A 20,836-nucleotide genomic window follows, 5' to 3' on the forward strand; every position below is an offset into this window, starting at 1 on the left:
GAAAAAGTCCCATTTTAACAACCATATGGGTCATTCAACATATATACTATATTAGTAAAACACAACAGATCCTTGATGTGCTTTTGTTTCTTAAAATGTACCAAAAGTTGCCACAAATTGTGAAATCTGGAGATATCTGAAAATGAAAGGGGAGGCAGTGAGGAAGGGAATCCTTGCTGTATTTGTATGTAAGCATTCTTGTGGTTTCTGCCCATCTCCTTCCTCTGTAATCCACTGGGACCCTCTCATTCCCCCTCTCATCATCTCAGACAGGTTGGATGACTCCTCCTACCCACTGTGAACTCTGCACATACAAAACTGGACCGGAAGCCACATTTCCTAGGCAATACCCCATGCTTCCACCAAACACACCAACTGCGACTCACTGGATAAAGACTAGAGAAGGTGCCCTTTTCTGTAGGATTTTTCTTTCAACATTATTCATTATACAAGATCAACAAGGCACTAGATCAAGAGTGGGCTTGTGTCTGAATCGCATGTTCAAAAGAGCAGTGACTATACCGGAAATCACTATCTTTACAAGGAGTAATGACAAATGATAATATAATAATAATGATAATGATAAATGGCTCCTAGTTGGGACCAATGACTCTGAAGAGCCATTACAAGTTGATAGAAAACTATGATCCTATTCCCTCTGATATTTTATAAAATTAACAATAATTGATTTTTCCGAAATATCTGACACAGTGGCACAGTGGTTGAGAATCTGCCTGCCAATGCAGGGGACACGGGTTCGAGCCCTGGTCTGGGAAGATCCCACATGCCGCGGAGCAACTAGGCCCGTGAGCCACAACTACTGAGCCTGCGTGTCTGGGGCCTGTGCTCCGCAACAAGAGAGGCCGTGACAGTGAGAGGCCCACGCACCACGATGAAGAGTGGCCCCCGCTCGCCACAACTAGAGAAAGCCCTTGCACAGAAACGAAGACCCAACACAGCCAAAAACAAACGAATAAATAAATAAAATTTAAAAAAAAAAAGGAATATCTGACAAATGCTGAAACCAAATGTCAGCACTCATTCAAATGTCAATTAATTTGGAAATAGGAGAAAGGCTATACTATTTTAAATTTTATATTTAAATTTAGAAAACTTCTTCTAAAATCAAGAATAGTTTCAATTACTGAATTAGAAATTCCTAAATTCTGCAAGAAATTGGTATCTCTGTTTAAAAAATTAGCTTATAGAAGACTAGTGGATCTAAGTGTCATTATAAAATACACAGAAATAAGATAGACTCATTTCTAGAACCAATTTATATCTATTTTTCTATCTATCTTTGTTTTGCTGTGTTCTTTAATTTCTACTTTTGGAAACTACCATCTTGTTGTATTTCCTACATCCTTAAAAACTACATTAAAATATTGCCAGAAGGAAGAGAGAATAAAAATAGAATAAGCATACTAACAAGTCTGTAGCCAAATGGCTTCAAATTAAATACAAGGAAGCATTTCCAGTTATAGAGACATTTAAAAAGCGTTTTCTGGAAGTGCGGGGCTGAGCTCAGGAACAGTTCAGTAAGGAGGTCTCTGAAGCATCTCCCTGAACTGGGATTATAGTCAATACATTGGCTTGTTTACCAAACTACATGTATATTGTGTTTCTAAATCAACAAAAAGATTATAGTAAAGAGGAAGTGGGGATGAGAATAACATAGTTTAATGCAGTTGAACCATTTAAATCTCTGCTTCTGGTGATCATTTTCAAAGACATGTTGCCAAAATAAGGCCACTGCCTATTAACATATAGGCAGAGCCGTGTTTTCAGTGACAGTTCCACAATCTACTCACCATGCATGCCTTGAATAATGCGGGGATTAAGGACTGGTTAGACAGGTTGAGAATCCTGAGGGAGTCCTTCAGGACGTAGATATTGCCAAAATCAACCTGAGTGGGATGTACGTAGATAACTGGGCCTTCTCCAATGCTCCTTAAGTGACATACCTGCGTTCCATGTAAGAGAAAGAACACAGGAATAGCTGAAAATGGCTGGCCTTTAAAATCAAATTAAAACAGAAGCTTTTAAGCATCCCTTTATAAAAAGCAGGGACATAAAAGGGTGCTTATTAGAACCGACACCCCTTCTCCCTGGTACTCTGCAGTCAAAGGTCACAGGGATGGCCATGCTGATCAGACCTGGAATTCCTCCCTTAAAAGAATGATCCACTTCCCTGGCTCAGTCCAGAGCCGTGCACCCGAGGGGAAACCAGAATAATGGTCCTTGATATGCCACCCAGCACTACAGCCTCAAGAACACTTAGAGGTTAAGGACCAGCACTTCAGAGTTGGATGTGGCTGGACTGAGTCTCAGTTCTGCTGTTGTATTAGCAACACGATAGGGCCATCCACTGAGCAACGTTGTGCAGGCTGGGGACTGAAACCCACCTTGCTCTCCTCCCCTTGCCCTGTGCCCTTGGCCAGGCACTGTGTCTGCCCAAGGAAGGGGGTCTTTCTCTTTCATAAAGTGCTTCCTGCTCAGCAAGCTACCGTCTCATGTGCTGCATCTGTGCAAGGCAGGCACACTGTAGGCTAGAAGGGTACCTGGAAGGTGGCACATTTCCGTTGGCCTGCCTTAGTGATGTTGCTTTATAAGTCAGGTGGCTTACCTATGGCATCTTATATGGAAGACATAAAAGCAAAATCTGGGTTTATTATACTCTCTGAGCAATCAGAATCACTTCAAACAAATGTATGTTGACATCACCCAGCTTCCAAGTAAACCCGATGTCTAGGAATTCACAGTCTGTTGGGCAACTTCCTTCAAGATTCAAGATTCATCCTTCAATTCAGCTCAAGCAGCAGAGAGATTTCCATGTCTCTCTCTTCCCAGGCTTGGAGAAAGACTAAGACTTTCAGTAGGCTAATTTGGGATATAAGTCCAATTATAGAATATGTTATAGCATATAGTTGTATATACATCCAGTAACCTACAGGAAAATATCTGGTGAGCAGTGAGTAAAACCAATCTCAGAGCCCACATGTAGCAAGCTAGGGATACCCAGCTTTGCACTAGGAACAACTCAGGAGCGTGTTAAACATACAGATGTGCTTGTCCTCTTCCCTCAGAGATTCTGATTTAATAGGTCTGGAGAGGGGTCAAGTGTGTCTCTGTGTGTGAGAAAAATCAATTGCTATAAAGCACCACTTTTAGATGTAACCACAAACAGATTCCCGAAGTAACAGCCCTGGTATTTTACCACTGCAGAGTGAAAATGAAAAACTCTAGAACTACCAACAACTAGAGGATATGCAAATATGTTGAGTGCCTTACATACGAAGGCTGGAATGTCCGGCAAGAAGTATGGCAATTATAACTACAATTCTGAAAATTGGCTCTCACCAGAGGGGGGTCGTGGCTCCCGAAGGTCGAGATGTACACTGTGGACCTGTACTCCCCAAGGACTTGGGTCTCCAGCGCCAGAGGTATGTGAACGGTGCTGTTGGGGGAGATGATCCCGCAGGGGGTGGGACTAGACAGCAACACAGCTGGGGCATCCTGATATACCTGGTGGGACAGAGAAGCCAGAAGGAAAAGCAAGCCCCAGGCTCAGTATGCAATCAACAGCACGTTAGGTCATTTTGAAACAAGCGTTGTCCTGAGTCTGCGGAGGGCTTTTAGAATTGAATCATCATTAAAGCAGGTGAATGGAGATGAGCACCCCAATTCAGCCAGAAGGAACTTTGGCTAAGTGAGGTGTGCATAAGGCCCCAAATGCAAAGTGTGCAACCCAGCAAAGTGCAGAAATCATCCACAATGTGAGTTAGTTCAGGGCAACAGCTTCCCATGGCCAAATTTCTTAAACTGGCCTTCCGCACCTTCATGCTTTATTCCCCATCCACTTCACCCCTTTGCGCTTCATTGGTAGAGGCCACTGGCATTTCCTGAACACATGACACTGTTTCCACCTCCAACCCTTTGCACTTGTGGTTGCTCTTCCTGGAGTGCCCACACCCTCTGACCTGCCTGCACACTCATCCTTATACCCCCAGGGATGCCCAGTGCCCCAGAGTCTGGGCGCTTGCTCTGTCCTCAGGGAGCATCCTGCCGTCCCTTTCCTCACCACGCACTATCAACGCGTCCATCTTCTCCAAGGACTGTAAACTTCTTAGGGCACGACCTGGGTCTCTCCTCATTATGTGCCCACTTTCTGGCCCAAAATACATGCTCAATACACGTTTGTTTGTTTTTGGTTTGTTTTTTAATATTTATTTATTTGGCTGTGCCGGGTCTTAGTTGTGGCATGCAGGATCTTTTTAGTTGTGGCATGCAGAATCTAGTTCCTGACCAGGGATCGAACCCAGGCCCCCTGCATTGGGAGCACAGAGTCTTAACCACTGGACCACCAGGGAAGCCCCAGTACATGTTTTTTAAATGGGGAAACAGGTGAATGAATGAAGGAATGTTGTCCACTGTTTACGAACATACGTTCCTAAGAACCCTGTTCTGCAGCATATTACTAGGCATTTATGCAACAACAACAACAAATAAAACTTTAAAACTCCCACGGTCAAATAAGTTAGAGTAACTGGGAAACACTTCTCAGAGCGTCGGCTCCTGGAGGGAAGGACAGAGCGTGCCGGTTTCACTAGTCCGGGACACCCCATGGTCTTTCCGCACCTGGTCTGGTCCAGCTTCGCCTAATCTAACTCAGCCTCCCTCAGCAGCAGTGCTCTGCCCGGCCTTCCTGGACCCCGAGGCCAAAGGAAAATCAGTAATACTGATTCCACCTTTATCTACTATTTTGATATCTTACTTATCATGGATTTTTTGTATTAGTTTTGATTTCTTCAAGTGTAGCATGCAAACATTATCATAGATTATCTTGATTACTGAGTGTTTTGGCTCTCCCCTAAATTTTGTGCTTGAGGCAAGTGCCTCACCCTTTTCCCAGCCCAGCTGTGCACAAACAGCTTCCCTATCACCCTGGGTGACTCAGGCTCTGCTCTGAGCTCTTGAGGTGACCGTGCATTCTGCAGGGCGAGCCTGTTCGGCTGTTGAACACTTGAAAGTTAGAAAAGTTGTCTCCTCTCACCCCCATTCTTGGCTTCTGGTTTTGTCTGAGGGACACCCACAGAATGACTCGAATTCCCTTTTTTACACCGTAGACCTTTGACTAGTGGGAACTATTTCATCCCAGCTACTTCTCTGTTCCAGATTAGACTTCGTGCTTGCTCCTCATATGACTTGGATTTCCAGATGACAGAGACTGACATTCTCGTTACTCCAAACAGAATTCTTTTTTTTTTTTTAAGTTGCCATTAAAAAATACCCTGTCAAGATCTGAAGACAACGTTCCAGCACTGCTTTGATGTGTGGCTCTCTCCTTCCTTTAGCTGTGGAACACTGTGTTTCTCCGATGCAGCCCAAACCTGCCTTGGTTCTGTGGCCTCAACACCGGTCTTTTGGAAGGCCAATGGCACTATCCATTGCTCCGCGGAGTCACCTCACTGGTCTTTTAACTTATTTTGAACTTACAGCCAAATGAAACCCCCATTTGATTTTTTGCATGTATTTTTATTAGAGTACTACTTACAGAAATGAATTTTAAACCCAAATTCATCCTTGGTAAAGTGCCCCTCATTAGTCACCTTTCATTACTCTAGTCTATACAGATCTTTTTGAATCTTTTTTCCATCTGTGTTTAATGGCTTGGTCTCCCACCTAGCTAGGTGTAATGGCACGTGGGCAGATCCATTTCATAAAACATTAAGAAACAGTTCCTCCTTTCTCCTTCCTATATTATCTCTAGCCTTCCAGTCAAACAAGTTCATTTATAAATATTGCATTACCATATCTTAGTGATTCTGTTCAAGTCACAGCCATAGACATAAATGAAAACTTCTAGCTCTGCCTCATTTCCCACGCATGGTTAATGCACAGGCAATAATTTGCAGGTGCAACTTCTGCATGTTGCCCTAATTGACCCTTTCTCCTCTTTATAGAAGGCAATTTCCCTGGGAAATTAACAACTGTTTCCACCTGCAGCTGCTCACTCATACAGGTGGCAATCCAGCTATAGCTTTATAACCCCATCTCCAGGTTATCCCACAGTTAAAAATTAGAATTACACACAGTCATGTGCTCAGGAATATGGCTCTTTCAAAGGTCTTCTCTTTCTCACTGAAGGAATCCAACTGAGGAAAAATCAACACTGAAAAAGGATAGAGGGGCTTCCCTGGTGGCGCAGTGGTTGAGAGTCCGCCTACCGATACAGGGGACACGGGTTCGTGCCCCGGTCCGGGAAGATCCCACGTGCCGCGGAGCGGCTGGGCCCGTGAGCCATGGCTGCTGAGCCTGGGCTCCGCAAAGGGAGAGGCCACCAACAGTGAGAGGCCCGCGTACGGCCCAAAAAAAAAAAAAGGGTAGAGTAACTCACCTGAGGCAGGACCTGATAGCACGCTGGGAGGTCGTTATGATTGACAAGCTGGATCGTTTTCTCATATGGATACTTCAGGAAGCAGCGCCCAAAGTTCACCTCTGTATTAACCACACTGAGAGGAGGTACAATACACCTGCTCGAAGGAAGGAGTCCATTAAAGAATTCAAAAGGATGGAGGGAGAGCTTGTTTACATATGGAGGACACAGAGTCCCAAGTTAAACACATTTGTCACTGTCACACAGTAGTTTTCCTCTAATAACTACATTAATCATTTTCAAATCTTCTCTCCTGTCATCCCTCTCCCTAAGTCCCCAATCACCACTTTTTAATCAAAAAAGGGCTAGAAGGAGGACTCCTTAAACACTGTCTTCTGTGGGTAATGACTAACGTTTCCATTGTTTTTCATATTTGGCCTTCCTTTGGCAAAGAGACTCCACAGCGCAAATTCCTTAGGGTTGTGGATCTGTTTCCATGACAAACAGGGCCAATGCCACCAGCATGAGGTCCTGACTAGCTGTGACACTTTGGACCAGTCAGAGTCCCCTGAAGACTAGCAACAGCTCACACCATCTAACTAATGGTAATAATTCTAATTCCTATGCAGAACAGCTGCCTTGGATCAGTACGCTCAGGCAGCTGCTCGACCCAAAACTGGCACTGTGACAGTGGTGCTCAGTGTGGAGGGGGTGTGATGGGGGAGAGGGAGGGAGGAGTGGAAGGCCTGTGTGTGCAGCTCGCCTATTACCAGGTGACTTGGGTTTTATTTTGTGTCTGTTAAGTCTTGAAGTCTGCCCTGCCCTACTGCACTATCACAATATAGTGCAATGCTGAGGGGTGCTAGCGTTTGAATCTGTCAGAGCCAGGTTCAAGTACTGACCTTACCAAGTACAGCCTTGAGCAAGCTGCTCTCCCTCCCAGAGTCCTATTCTGCTCATAGGTAAAATGAAGGTAATTTTAGAGATTGATGTTAACATCATTAACTCTTCTTAGGGAAACACAGAAGACGGTGTGAATGAAGGGTATGGCACGGAGCCGCATGATGGCTCGGGAAGAGATGATGAGCCTGTGGTAGTGGGTGTCGCCAGCCATACTGCTGGCTCTCTGGGAGAATTACTTTAGGGAGCACGTTCTAAAAGCAGCTCTTCTGTTGAGAGTCTCTGAGCAGTTCTTACAGACTGCACCAAAAGCAGTGACATGAAAGAGAGTCTTGTTGACCTCAAAGTTTGGGTTTAGCACCAGATGAGTGTTCATTTTTAGCTAGAGTGGAAGTTGTCAGTTGACCCAATGATTTCGGTAAAGCTTATCCTTTACTACTTGAAACACTGTGGCTGAGAGGACTGATAGTATTTGACTGGGTCACAGAGAATACATGGTAGGAAACCCGTAGCCTCCTAGAACCACCCCTCCCCTTTTTCTTAAAAATTCAGGATTTTCTACTGAGAGCTGCAGGGAAGAGGGGCTGGAAAGTATCAGAATAAACCCACATAGAAAATACACCAAGACTAGACAAAAAGTCAAACTTCAGGATAGAGAGGACCAGATGAAAGAGTTTTTAAACAAACAATTAGGTCTCTGGAGGGAATACTAAGAAGAATTTGACCTTATTTTAGGGCTGCCCTGTGACTTCACTCAAACCCAAGACACAGGAAATGGTGCCAGTTATGATGGCCCCACCAACCAGCTCGGCTGCACACTCTTTAAGGCGCATCTTCCTAAGATTCATGGAAGTGCTAAATTCTAGGGATTGGAATACTGTCAGAGTTTTAGTAAGTACCTTTCTCTATTTCCTTCAGATGGTATTTTCATACACACTCTCAAGTTCCAGATCTGGGTATTTGTTTGCTTTGGCAAGAGTGTGGCCAATGATTTTATTTAGGATCACTGTCATCATCAGTAAGTGACATACCACCCTCGGAAAGGCTGTAACTTAGTTGAGGAGACCCACTCCACAAATGGCAGAGCCAGGATCTTAACCTGACTCCAGAGCCCACTGCTGCCTCTACTAAAACGGAGAGACAAGTTGGTGATGGTTCTGAGGAGTTTATGATGTTAGCGGGGGCCTCATTTTGGGGGCCGCCTGCAGCCTCCCTTAAAGTCATAATGACAGAGTCCAGGAGCAGGATCTTCCACGGCAGGGCTGCGAGCCTCACCCTTTCAGCTGCAGAACTCTGGGGTACTATCTTTAAAGATAACAATAAGAAACAGCAACTGTTCACCTCTTCCTGATAAAACCTTGTCAGTTATACACACAGCAAGTCAGACCCATTAAAGAGCACTATTATTCTTAACACTGCAAAACACATGCATCCCTCCTCTTATTTCCACCAAAGGTGCATTTGCTGTTCTAAAGCTTTGTCACTCAAATATCAGATTTAGCTTCCTCTCCCAGGAAAGCAGAACAAACGCAGTGTGAACTGCTTGTAGGCGTGCTGCCTTCTAGAGAAAGAGCCCATTACTGGCGGCTCAGGGAAGACTGGGGAAGAGAAAGCAGGTGAGTGCAATACCTCGCTGTAATTAAGAGCGCCAGCACTTCTTCCCCGATGCCCTCCACGTCCACCACCAGGGCCAGCTCATATTTCTGCAGAGTGTTGGAGCATAAGGTCACCTGGAAAGAACAAGGTGAAAAACTGCTCTTCTCAAAGGCCAGCTCTCCCTCCACACAGGGGAGAAAGGGGCCAAGGGAGGACCACATTGATGAATGCAGTTTCTAACTACTTTATTAGGGGATGTGTGGCATTTTACATTTTTAGTTAAACAAGCTATGTTTTGGGGTTACTGCATGCTGAGTTTTTTTTAAAGGCCAGGTTAGAAACCACCAAATGGCTTTTGGTACAATAGGTTTGCTGATTTCCAGGGGGGTTGTATCAAAGGAGTCATACACCTGCACGAGGGGAAACAGGGCCCTGAAGGATATGCAACATCAAACAAACTTTAATTACTGCAATTTAAATTGATCTCTACGACTCTGGGCTATATAAATTACGAAAATTCAGTACACCAATAAAACACTACAGCTAGATTTCTCTTATGGCAAAATAAATGTCAGTTATAGAAATGGCATAAGAAATCAACTAGATAGCATTTTTTTTTTTAACCAAAATCTTGTTGTTCCTCCCCATCTCTCATATTCATTATCAGAGAAGAAAATAAGAAGCTCCAAAGAAAGGTTAATCCAAGGACAGTATCTGGCCAGTATATTTTACCCTATGTTTTTATTTACTGTTGTGAAACTTGACATTTAGGCTTTTGAAGCATTGTTGCAATTTTTAATTGTCTTAAAATGATTTGTACTGGAAGAGATACTTGTAAGTGTAGAAAACAGCTTCTGGCGTAGGTTACAGCTTTTCTATCTATAAATTATGCATCAGGTACTAATTAAAATTGTTTTGGTTGGAAAGGGAATTGTTGGATGCAAATTTTTAAGTCCACACAGACGTGGTTAAAGTGCAGATCAGGAGGGAAAACTGAGGCTTGGAGAAAGCTTTTCAAAATACAAAGGAAAAATAAAGCAAAGAGGGGGGTCATTCATTTGGAAGGAAAACTTGTCAGATTTGGAGACAAGCAGCTGCCCCAGTGCACAGATTCCTGGAGTGACTCTAACCCTTGTTTATGTCTCTGAGCTATGGTTAGAACAAGTGGTTCTGGCAGAAGGCTCCTAGATAGATGCTCTGTCTTCTAAAATCTTCCTGTACTGATCTGGGAGAAGCCCCCAAAAAGGGGGGGAATGGTAGGTAATATGTAAGCTAAGCATTACTAAGTAAAAAATAAATTAACTCATTGCAGCTGCACTTCTTCCTGGGCATGTCACAGTTAGCAACTGCTCTGATCTGAATGATTGTGTCCCACCTCTGGCCCCAAATTCACATGCTGAAATCTTAACTCACAATGTGATGGTATTAGGAGGTGAGGCCCTTGGGAGGTGATGAGGTCATGAGGGTGGGGCCCTCGTGAGCAGGATGAGTGCCTTTATAAAATAGGCCCCAGAGAGCTCCCTTGTCCCTTCATCATGTGAGGATACAAGGAGATGTCGGCAGTCTGCCACCTGAAAAAGGGCCTTCACCAGAACCCTACCATGCTGGCACCCTGACCTTGGACTTCCAGCTTCCAGATTGTAAAGAATAAATTTCTGATGTTTACAAGCTACCCAGTCTCTGGTATTTTGTAGTAGCAGCCCAAACAGACTGAGAGAGCAACACTGGGAAATTACAACGATGTGTGAGATCAAACCTCACTGGATCCGTGGAGAAGCCCTTAGAAGAGCTGAAAACTCCCAGAATAGATTTAGGATGAGTAGATTCATGGTGAGATATTATGAAGCATTAAAAGCAAATCTGGGGGATAAAACCATAGCTGAATTAAATATTCAAAGGTAATGACTAAAGAGAAAACTATAACCTTAGCTATGAAGTCTTATTTTTTTCCTTTTCCAGAAAAGATCAAATCATTTAAATTTAGCAGCCTTCAGTATTGCTAGACCTAACTGTTTGGAGAAGCAAAAGTAAGTGAGGGAAGACAGCTAAAATCTTTCTCAGTTAGCTGTGAAATAATTCTGCTGGTGGCACTGTGAGGCCATAAGCAAAGCATCACACTGTGGACCTTAATATAAAGCACTGTTAGGAATATCACATCCACATTCGCCATGAAGCTCAGATTCAGATTAAAAATATGAATAAACTGGATATCATCTGTGGCATAAATCTGGATACTTAGTGGTATAAATGATGTGAGTCTAACGCAGGACCTAATTATCAACGAGTTATTAAATATTTTTATGTTAGTACTGATAGGCGTACTATCTGTTTAGAGCAGTGGTTTCAGCAGAAATTGCTAGAATCCACTGTTATGGTAAAGGCAATGCATTTAGATTGATGGAAACCCACTGGAGCAGTGTCAGCGCTTTTGCCCAATATATTTGGTCTGGTTTCTTTTGCTACAGTAGTTTATTTCCTTAGAGAAATAGACCCACTTTTCTATGTGAATTAGAGGCACTCCCTCCCATTGACACCGGGCATATAAAGCAAACTCTAGATGTGGTCTCAATAACTATTTGACAGTTCAGCTGCTTGGCCACATGTGCTGGAAGGCTGTGCACTTTACCCTGATAGCAGCAAATCCTTGGGAGCGAATGGTGCCACAGTTGGGGGTGACAGTGAATTCCTTTGGTCTCATTACAGGTATTTCATCCTTGTTCCAACATGATTTTTTGTTGTCTGAATACTGCTCACAAATTGAAATGCTTTTATGGCCAACACCATCCCCAGGCACACGCAGTCTGAAGGTCATGGGGACCAAGGAGGTGTTATTGAGGGAACATATCAAGGTATGAGGAAACCCTGGAAAACAAAATGTAACGTGAGAAATAAAAGCCCCACAAGACCTTCCCTTTAACTTCAACCTCCCCTTGCACTGCCAAACCTCTTAAATGAACTGTCTATGCACTTCAACACTACTTGCTTCATTCCAACTCTCCCCAGTATTGTTTTCAGTTGCACAATCAATAAATGCATTTCACTCATTCATTCATTCAGTGACTACTTACTATGCATTTACTATGTAACAACAATAGACATGAAACAAACCCCTCCATCAACATCCAGACCCCTCTCTAGAGGCAGTCTCTATAATCAGTTTGCTAAGTAATATTCTAGAAGCACATTGTACAATTAATTTTCATATAGAAATACAGATTTTTTCCCAAAGAACAGAGTTATATTTGCTCTTTTTATTTGCCAGTGTGTGAAAGGAGAAGCCTCTGTAGTTTTGCCCGCATGTGACCCAGAGCCTGCCAAGACATTATATAATTCATCCTAGACTTGTCTGAGGCTCATGTTCTCAGAGTCGATGACACAAAATAGAATAATAGCCTCTCCTGAGAGAGACTTTACGATCTACTTTTGAGCCAGCCAGAGACTAATACATCGGCTTTTGCCTCCCTTAGAAAAAGCCGCTTTTTAATGTTATTTCTAGCCCTCCTACATTCAGTTCAGGGAGACTCATGTTCCTTTCCTAGAGATGTGGATCCTACTTGCCTGGTAAACAATAAACTGAACTCTGATTTTGGATTCCCTAGGTGGCCAATGTATCTGCTACCATTTTCAGAACAAGAATGATCTACACCCATAAGAGAATAAATATGCATATTTCTACTGGATGTAAACACTTCTCTTTCTATGTTGAACACTACTGTGATAAAATACAATTGGTCTCCTGGAGTAATTACTGCAGTACTGCTGGGGATATTTTGAACTGATCTACTTCACCCCATGTCTGAGCTTTTGTCTACACATTAGGACTGTTGGAAGAAACACATTCATGTCTCCTTTGTGATTCTACACCTGCCAATCTACTTGGAAGAGATCTTTTATGGAAAAAGAACTGTCTGATTAAGGGCACTTGAAAGATTATTCTTGGAAATTCCAGAGGTATTTCTAGAAAGTCAGTTTCACAATCACGTGATCGCTACATTTGACTTTTCTGAACTTTCCCAACAATGACTCTTGTTTTACCTGACCATTTATGGGATAAATATTGTTCAAACATAGAGTGTATTATGGAAGTGGATCCTATAAAGATTCAGACAGGTCTTTCCAAACCATTGCCCAGACTACCCTGAAGCTAGAAGTTTTTCTGAGAATAAAGCCAACTACAACCTCCTAACTAGAACAGTTCCTTGTACAACTACTTGTAATATCCCATATTGCTTATCCAGGAGCCTGAAGAAAAGGGATATTATTTTATTAAAGCCTGAAGGCTCATTAACACAAATGTTATTCCTAGGTTTCTGGTTGCACCAAATCTGAATTACTACCCTATCTGTAGTCCAACTGAATGCAAGTAATTTACAGTGTAGACCTCTATACTCCCTTCTTTAGCACCTAGTACATAAAAACAACAACAACACATATGTGCCTTTTCTTGGAATAATTAACAACATGCTTGGCCAGAATGCCTCAAAGGTACAAAGAGACGCCTTCATACCTCTCCTGGTACTTAAATAATGATTTAAAAGATGACAGTCTCATTGATTCTCATTCAATATGTGTATTGTCACCTGACCTGGAAAGCCCCTAAAAAGAAAGTAAACTTAAGGAAACTAGGGGCAAAAGATCACAAGGCTGCAAAGGAAAAATTCCATTTCTGACAAAAGGTAGTACATTATTTGGAACATTATCTCTCTACTAAGAATGGACCCTACCCAGAGATAAACCCATGCACATATGGACACCTTATCTTTGATAAAGGTGGCAGTAATGTACAATGGAGAAAGGACAGCCTCTTCAATAAGTGGTGCTGGGAAAACTGGACAGGTACATGTAAAAGTATGAGATTAGATCACTCCCTAACACCATACACAAAAATAAGCTCAAAATGGATTAAAGACCTAAATGTAAGGCCAGAAACTATCAAACTCTTAGAGGAAAACATAGGCAGAACACTCTATGACATAAATCACAGCAAGATCCTTTCTGACCCACCGCCTAGAGTAATGGAAATAAAAACAAAAATAAACAAATGGGACCTAATGAAACTTCAAAGCTTTTGCACAGCAAAGGAAACCATAAACAGGACCAAAAGACAACCCTCAGAATGGGAGAAAATATTTGCAAATGAAGCAACGGACAAAGGATTAATCTCCAAAATTTATAAGCAGCTCATGCAGCTCAATAACAAGAAAACAAACAACCCAATCCAAAAATGGGCAGAAGACCTAAATAGACATTTCTCCAAAGAAGATATACAGACTGCCAACAAACACATGAAAGAATGCTCAACATCATTAATCATTAGAGAAATGCAAATCAAAACTACAATGAGATATCATCTCACACCAGTCAGAATGGCCATCATCAAAAAATCTAGAAACAATAAATGCTGGAGAGGGTGTGGAGAAAAGGGAACACTCTTGCACTGCTGGTGGGAATGTGAATTGGTTCAGCCACTATGGAGAACAGTATGGAGGTTCCTTAAAAAACTACAAATAGAACTACCATATGACCCAGCAATCCCACTACTGGGCATATACCCTGAGAAAACCAAAATTCAAAAAGAGTCATGTACCAAAATGTTCATTGCAGCTCTATTTACAATAGCCCGGAGATGGAAACAACCTAAGTGCCCGTCATCGGATGAATGGATAAAGAAGATGTGGCACATATATACAATGGAATATTACTCAGCCATAAAAAGAAACGAAATTGAGCTATTTGTAATGAGGTGGATAGACCTAGAGTCTGTCATACGGAGTGAAGTAAGTCAGAAAGAAAAAGACAAATACCGTATGCTAACACATATATATGGAATTTAAGAAAAAAATGTCAAGAAGAACCTAGGGGTAAAGCAGGAATAAAGACGCAGACCTCCTAGAGAACGGACTTGAGGTTATGGGGAGGGGGAAGGGTGAGCTGTGACAGGGCGAGAGAGAGTCATGGGCATATACACACTAACAAACGTAGTAAGGTAGATAGCTAGTGGGAAGCAGCCGCATGGCACAGGGATATTGGCTCGGTGCTTTGTGACAGCCTGGAGGGGTGGGATAGGGAGGGTGGGAGGGAGGGAGACGCAACAGGGAAGACATATGGGAACATATGTTTATGTATGACTGATTCACTTTGTTATAAAGCAGAAACTAACACACCATTGTAAAGCAATTATACCCCAATAAAGATGTTAAAAAAAGAAAAAAAAAAAAAAAAAGAATGGACCCTAGCTAAGATGAGTGTTAAACTGATACAGCAACACTCAAGACCAAAAATTAAATTACAATTAAACTGATTCAGCAATACTCAAGACCAAAAATTAAATTACAATTGATAAGACTTTTTGGGATTCACGGGCTATTTTAGACAATGGATTCCTAATTTTTCTAGTAAAATAAAAATCTCCACAAAGCAAAGGGAAATGTGTTAGCAGAGCATTGTGCAAAACAGATGGTACTTTTGTAGCTGTCTACAGAAATAATTCACAATATGGGAGATCAATAAGCACAATTTTCACAATCTATTCTGAACATAAAAAATTCAGACTTAGAAAACAAACATTACCTAAAATTGGGATCCTCTGTTCGTGTCAATGGTCTCTGGCACACCAACTATGACGTGCCCCAAAGTATGAGCTGGTCTTTGACAAAAATCTTATACCACGGGTCCCATCATAAAAGAGATGAGATAATTTCTGAATAAGAGTTGATAGCAAAATTTCTCCTCTGTAACTGGGGATGTGGCTGGCTTCCGCCTTACATTCTGCTATCATATTCCAGGAAAACTGTGCAGTGAGTTATGGGTCTAAATCATACTCCAAAGAACCTTTCAAATACAGATGGGCTGTGCCAAAATTATACAGTTAAAATATGTTGTTGTAATTGTCTGTAAATTCTTGATATGGATTTGAGCCTTCCTGTACAGAAAGGCCGCTGCCATAAATGTGACTAAGACATTGTACTCTATAATTTTCCCACCTAGGGAATACCAGCCTTACATAGAAGAGTTATAAAGAATCTTACAGTATGTTAACCATGTGATAAAAAAAATTCACAATTACAATCCTGGGGAAATGTAGAACACAAAAATAGTATTTTTGATCTTAAACTGGCCAAGTTCTCTGAGGCTCTTGGAGTTCTTTGGTGAAGAGTTTTACCTTTGGTTCTAATGTCTATCAGACCAGGTTAGCTCCCTCTACAACTCAGACTATTCACCCTAGGAAATAATAATTAGGGATTACAAGCCTTTTATCAATCTGAATCAAGCTTGCTTAATACAGACATAACTAAACATTGTCAAGAACCAGCTCATCTATAAGTTCAAGAAATCTTCCCAAAAAACTCACCCTCAGAAACTCTCCCTCTTTCAACCTCAAAAATCAAAAAATATATATCAATAGTCTTCTTTAGAGCCTTCTAACAACTGACCCTGCAGTTAATTAAGAGGTGAGCCTGGGCTTCCCTGGTGGCACAGTGGTTGAGAGTCCGCCTGCTGATGCAGGGGACACGGGTTCGTGCCCCGGTCTGGGAGGATCCCACATGCCGCGGAGCGGCTGGGCCCGTGAGCCATGGCCGCTAAGCCTGCGCGTCCGGAGCCTGTGCTCCGCAACGGGAGAGGCCACAACAGTAAGAGGCCCGCGTATCGCAAAAAAAAAAAAAAAAAAGAGGTGAGCCTTTGGGTAAAAAGACACCCAAAGAAACTGAATTACTTGCTGAAGACGTAGAAAACGACTCTTACTGGAGATCTTAAATGGAAGTTTGCTAAAAAAAAAAAAAAACTGCCAGAAATTGATGACCTTCAGCAACAGATTGCTATTCCAAGCTCCTCAGAACAAGCAGACTCTACATGAAATAGGAAGACTCTGCTCAAGAGTGATGGAACAAGATTTTGCTACATACCGGGCATTACTGATTCTCATACTTTTCCTTGTATACTTTCCTTCTTTATCATTCTGCCATATTATTCTCTATTTACTTTCATAAAGTCATAACAACTCTGATATCCCCTATTGTGTCTCCCTTACTGTTAATGATAACTTATTCGGGTCTAGGCTTTGCCCATGCCTACTATAATATCTTCTGCCAACCCTTCTATGAACTTTCTATGATCATGACAATTAAGCTTTGGCCCTGACTCTCCACTTTACACTCTCCTAAAGTCAATTTAAATACTTCCCCTTGAGTAAAATACTGCTAGTTCATACCTGGCCATGGAAGAAACAACTATCATGTATATTTTTTGATGCTTATATTTATTTATCCCAACAACTCTAACCTCAAACTCTAACTTCTCTGTCCAAATTATCCAATGGTCAAGTTCACTGAAAGCCTGGAGCCTTCCAAATTCCTTATTCTCATTCAGCAAATTCTTGTGCCTCCTGAAAAATAGTGACTTTGCAGATACTTATCCGGCCCATTTTGGTCTATCACCTGGCATAATACCAGTTATGACTTGGTCCGTTTTATTCTTTGACCAATCTGAGGAGTTATCAAAGCCTCAGTGTTCCTTCAGGGACAATCACCACCCAAATTCTGTAATTTAACTCTCTCATGATACTGTAGCTTCAGTCAAATGAATTAATTATTAGACACGTCATCCAACAGCCATTCACAGCCATACTTTAAATATTTTAGATGCCAACCAACAGTACTATTACCTCTCACCTACTTTATGGTATTTATAATATCCTAACATCATTGATCCCCACAGACCCTGATGCCAGATCTAGATCTTCATCTCTAAGCAAGTAAATGCCATGTCTCCAACACTAGCCTGTAACAGATGCCTCTTCAGGAATGGGCCTTCTTGCCAATATGGGGACAATACTACCAACTTTAGTTAGCTTAACCTACTCCCCAGCTCTACAACAGTCTCTGAAGACCTCGTTTAACTCCACACAATATATCTATCATCCTGAAATAACTAAAAAAGTCCTCCAGTTTCTGGCTGACTCCTGTAACAGTTGATTTCTCTTTTGAATCTGGAACTAACTATATACACTTCTTAGAGTATAGTTTCAAATAAATAACTCTCCTAAGAACCATGTTTCTTTGTGATAGGAGGCCAATCTACCTGGAGAAATAAGTGATACTTTGTGTTGGAGTCATGAGGACCTTAGTTCCAACTCTGGAATTTGAAAATATACCATAAGACAATTTTGAAAGATTATTACAAAACTGCCCCTAACTTTGGCCATTATAGTGAAGAATCCAGAAGCACAGCAAAGTAGCTTGAATTTACTGGACCAGGTGTTTTGAAAACCTTAGATTTCCTATTGGCAAGAAAAAGGGTATGTTTTTATTAACATTTCCTGTCATAATGCAGAGAAGATTAAGGAATCCACAACCAAACTAAAAGAAAAGGCAACTTGGGTTTTGAAGGTGGACTCAGGAGGGTAAGTTCTCGTATCTCAGACTTGGGAAATCTTGGGTCATGGCTCTGTAGTGTCTTCTAGCCTCTTATGTCATAAGAGTCTAGCTGCTGTATCATCAAATAGTTCAGTAAGATATTATACAAAAGGAAAATAAACTATTTCTAATTTTCACCTAAGCTAGTTAGCAAAACTTCTAGCTTTACCAACTATGAGGAACAGCTGTTGATTATTATCTCTATAGCGAAAGAAAACTATGAATAAATTACCCAGTGTTGGCCCTTCCTGTATCCTTAGGGATAAGAGAGGACCAAACGGAAGACTGTTACTGGAAAAACCTAACTAGCCTTGGAGCATGCATACATGGTTTTACCCATTGTGTGACCAAGAGCTTGCCAATATCAAATACAGCATTTTGAGTAAATCAGTGGCATCTTGGGGATATACATTTGCCATATTCTATGGAAATGTACTATTAGGGGCTTTGATGTTTTAAAATGTTTGGATTTTAGGTAAAAGCATTTCAGATATTCATGGGGTTCGATAACTGGCTTATCATTGGCACAGTATTTACATTAACATGTCAGAGCTCAGCAATAGGGCACATTCTAGACAATAAGTCAGTGGAGATTTCTTGGAGTAACTGATTTGAGGTGCTTACTTTGACTTGTTTTTTCCCTCCAGGGCATACGACAAAGGGCACATCTTCCAAATGTACTTGGACTGGACTTTGTGTTTAAATGCCTGTGGAAGGGTATGCTGCTGTGGGTACCAGTTGCTCAGAGCTCTCCATGGACTCAGTTTGAAGTGTTTGGAGTACACTGCATAGGTCTTTGGGTACACAAACTCCCCTCTTATTGTGCATCAGTCACAGTTACCCTTAAGTTGTAGGTCACTTTCATTTTCCTTCAAAAGAGTCTATCATTCAGATAGGCCCTACAAATCCGTAACATCTCTCCAGCCATTTTCACATTCTATATGAACAGACATTCAACTTCATTTATATAGATTTTCCTATGGTATGTGCCTTACCCAATATAATGTAGATCAGGGTGGGAGCATTGTATAAATAAATACATTCTGAGTTTTAGAAACTTTCATAACACCCAAATGTTAAAGCAACTGATAAAGGCATTATGAATCAGCTTTTTCTAAAGAACTATTTTTCCCCAAGTTAGACAGGCCTACTTGAAATGAAGCAAGAGAACTGAAAGTTAAAATGGGAAACAATAGAGCAAAATGGAAAGAATTATGGAATAAAGATTTAGACTAGCGTTTCTCAATTTTTTAAAGTCATCACCTCCTAAAAAGAACCGCTGTGATAAATGAATTTTATATCAAGTCAAATCAGTTAATTAAATATGATTTAAATTAGACAATTTCTACCTAACAAGAGAAATTAAATACTAAGGAATAAGATTCTGTTGGGCAGGGTGGAACTTTGAAGGAACACAAACCATTGTTATATCTAAGTTTTTTCAACACCCAAGAGCCAATTTTTGCCTCTCTGGGGGCAACTCTCAACACCCAAGTTGACAGTATATGATTTAGACAGATCTCAATTGAAATACTAATTCTGCCACTGCTGTGTGACCTTTGGGAGTTATTTAACTGTTCCAATGCTCAGTTCGTCCAACTCTAAAATGGGGACCTTAAAGAGTGCCTTCTCCTAGGATTGCTAAAACGTTTAAATGTAGTACCGCATGTAATTACTTAGCAGTAATTGGACTACAAGAAAGAATCATTTAATGGGTAATTTTGCTGCCACTGTTGTTATTATCATTTTTATTATTGGGGAAGTTTAGATGGGAGAAAATGACTCAGGGAAGCAACTGAGTAAAAAGACTATACAAACATACAGAAGAGTCATCAATTTGCAGTGATAAAACACCTGAATTAAACCACCACCGAGCTCACAGGTATACTGAGAGCATCTCTGTGGAAAGGTTGCTGTGTAGCCAAAGTGGCAAACCAGAATCTGCATATAAATAGAATGTTCAGAATGTTAAGACAGTGGAATAAAGCATAAAGCTTTCTGTTGTTCCACTGCAGGAAGAGGGGGGACAGTCATGGCCTGACAACTACTAGTATCCAGGAGACACGGCTATAACATTCACCTATAAACTAGGAAACAGCACCAAAATTCTGCAGAGGAAGAACAATTCTAGACCCTCTTAGCTATTACCCACACAAAATGGTAAGAGAAGTTCTTTGTAAACTTTCCTCCTTCCATGTGGAGGGAAAAGTAATTCTTCTCAATTTCTAATTTAAAATGGAAAAGTACTCACCAAAGGAAACATCACCAAAATGCAGAGCAGGAACATTAAAATGGAAGGTAGGTCCAATGACACAGCCTCTGAAAGTAGGAATACAAGTTAAGGGAGTGGAAAGAGAATCCAGTGAATTCAAGGTAACAATCAAGAAGTGGGTAGAGGTAAGTACTGAAAACCATAATTTAGCATTAACTCAATTATAGCATCATCTAGGACTTAAGGAAACTGTGAGATAATGGTCTATCCCAATGGTTCTGAAAATTCCTTTTCCACTCTCAAACCTTTCGTTTTAGCAAACGACGCTATGGTTAACTT

General features: G+C 41.4%; 1 protein-coding gene across 3 annotated transcripts in view; it reads right to left on the minus strand.

Moving 5' to 3' along the window:
- The window catches only part of HYDIN (HYDIN axonemal central pair apparatus protein), a gene marked incomplete at both ends in the record, with an annotated part of 352,197 nt that overhangs the window by 213,476 nt on the left and 117,885 nt on the right, over positions 1–20,836 (minus strand). For all 3 annotated transcript variants that reach the window (XM_082863052.1, XM_082863051.1, XM_082863050.1), the window contains 6 exons: positions 1,812–1,964; positions 3,361–3,525; positions 6,398–6,533; positions 8,906–9,006; positions 11,499–11,734; positions 20,537–20,604. In XM_082863052.1, coding sequence (XP_082719178.1) covers positions 1,812–1,964; positions 3,361–3,525; positions 6,398–6,533; positions 8,906–9,006; positions 11,499–11,734; positions 20,537–20,604 — 859 coding nt within the window. The remainder of the gene's footprint in view (positions 1–1,811; positions 1,965–3,360; positions 3,526–6,397; positions 6,534–8,905; positions 9,007–11,498; positions 11,735–20,536; positions 20,605–20,836) is intronic.

Source organism: Leucopleurus acutus, assembly GCF_964270905.1.
Source record: "Leucopleurus acutus genome assembly, chromosome: 20".
Classification (NCBI taxonomy): Eukaryota; Metazoa; Chordata; class Mammalia; order Artiodactyla; family Delphinidae; genus Leucopleurus; species Leucopleurus acutus.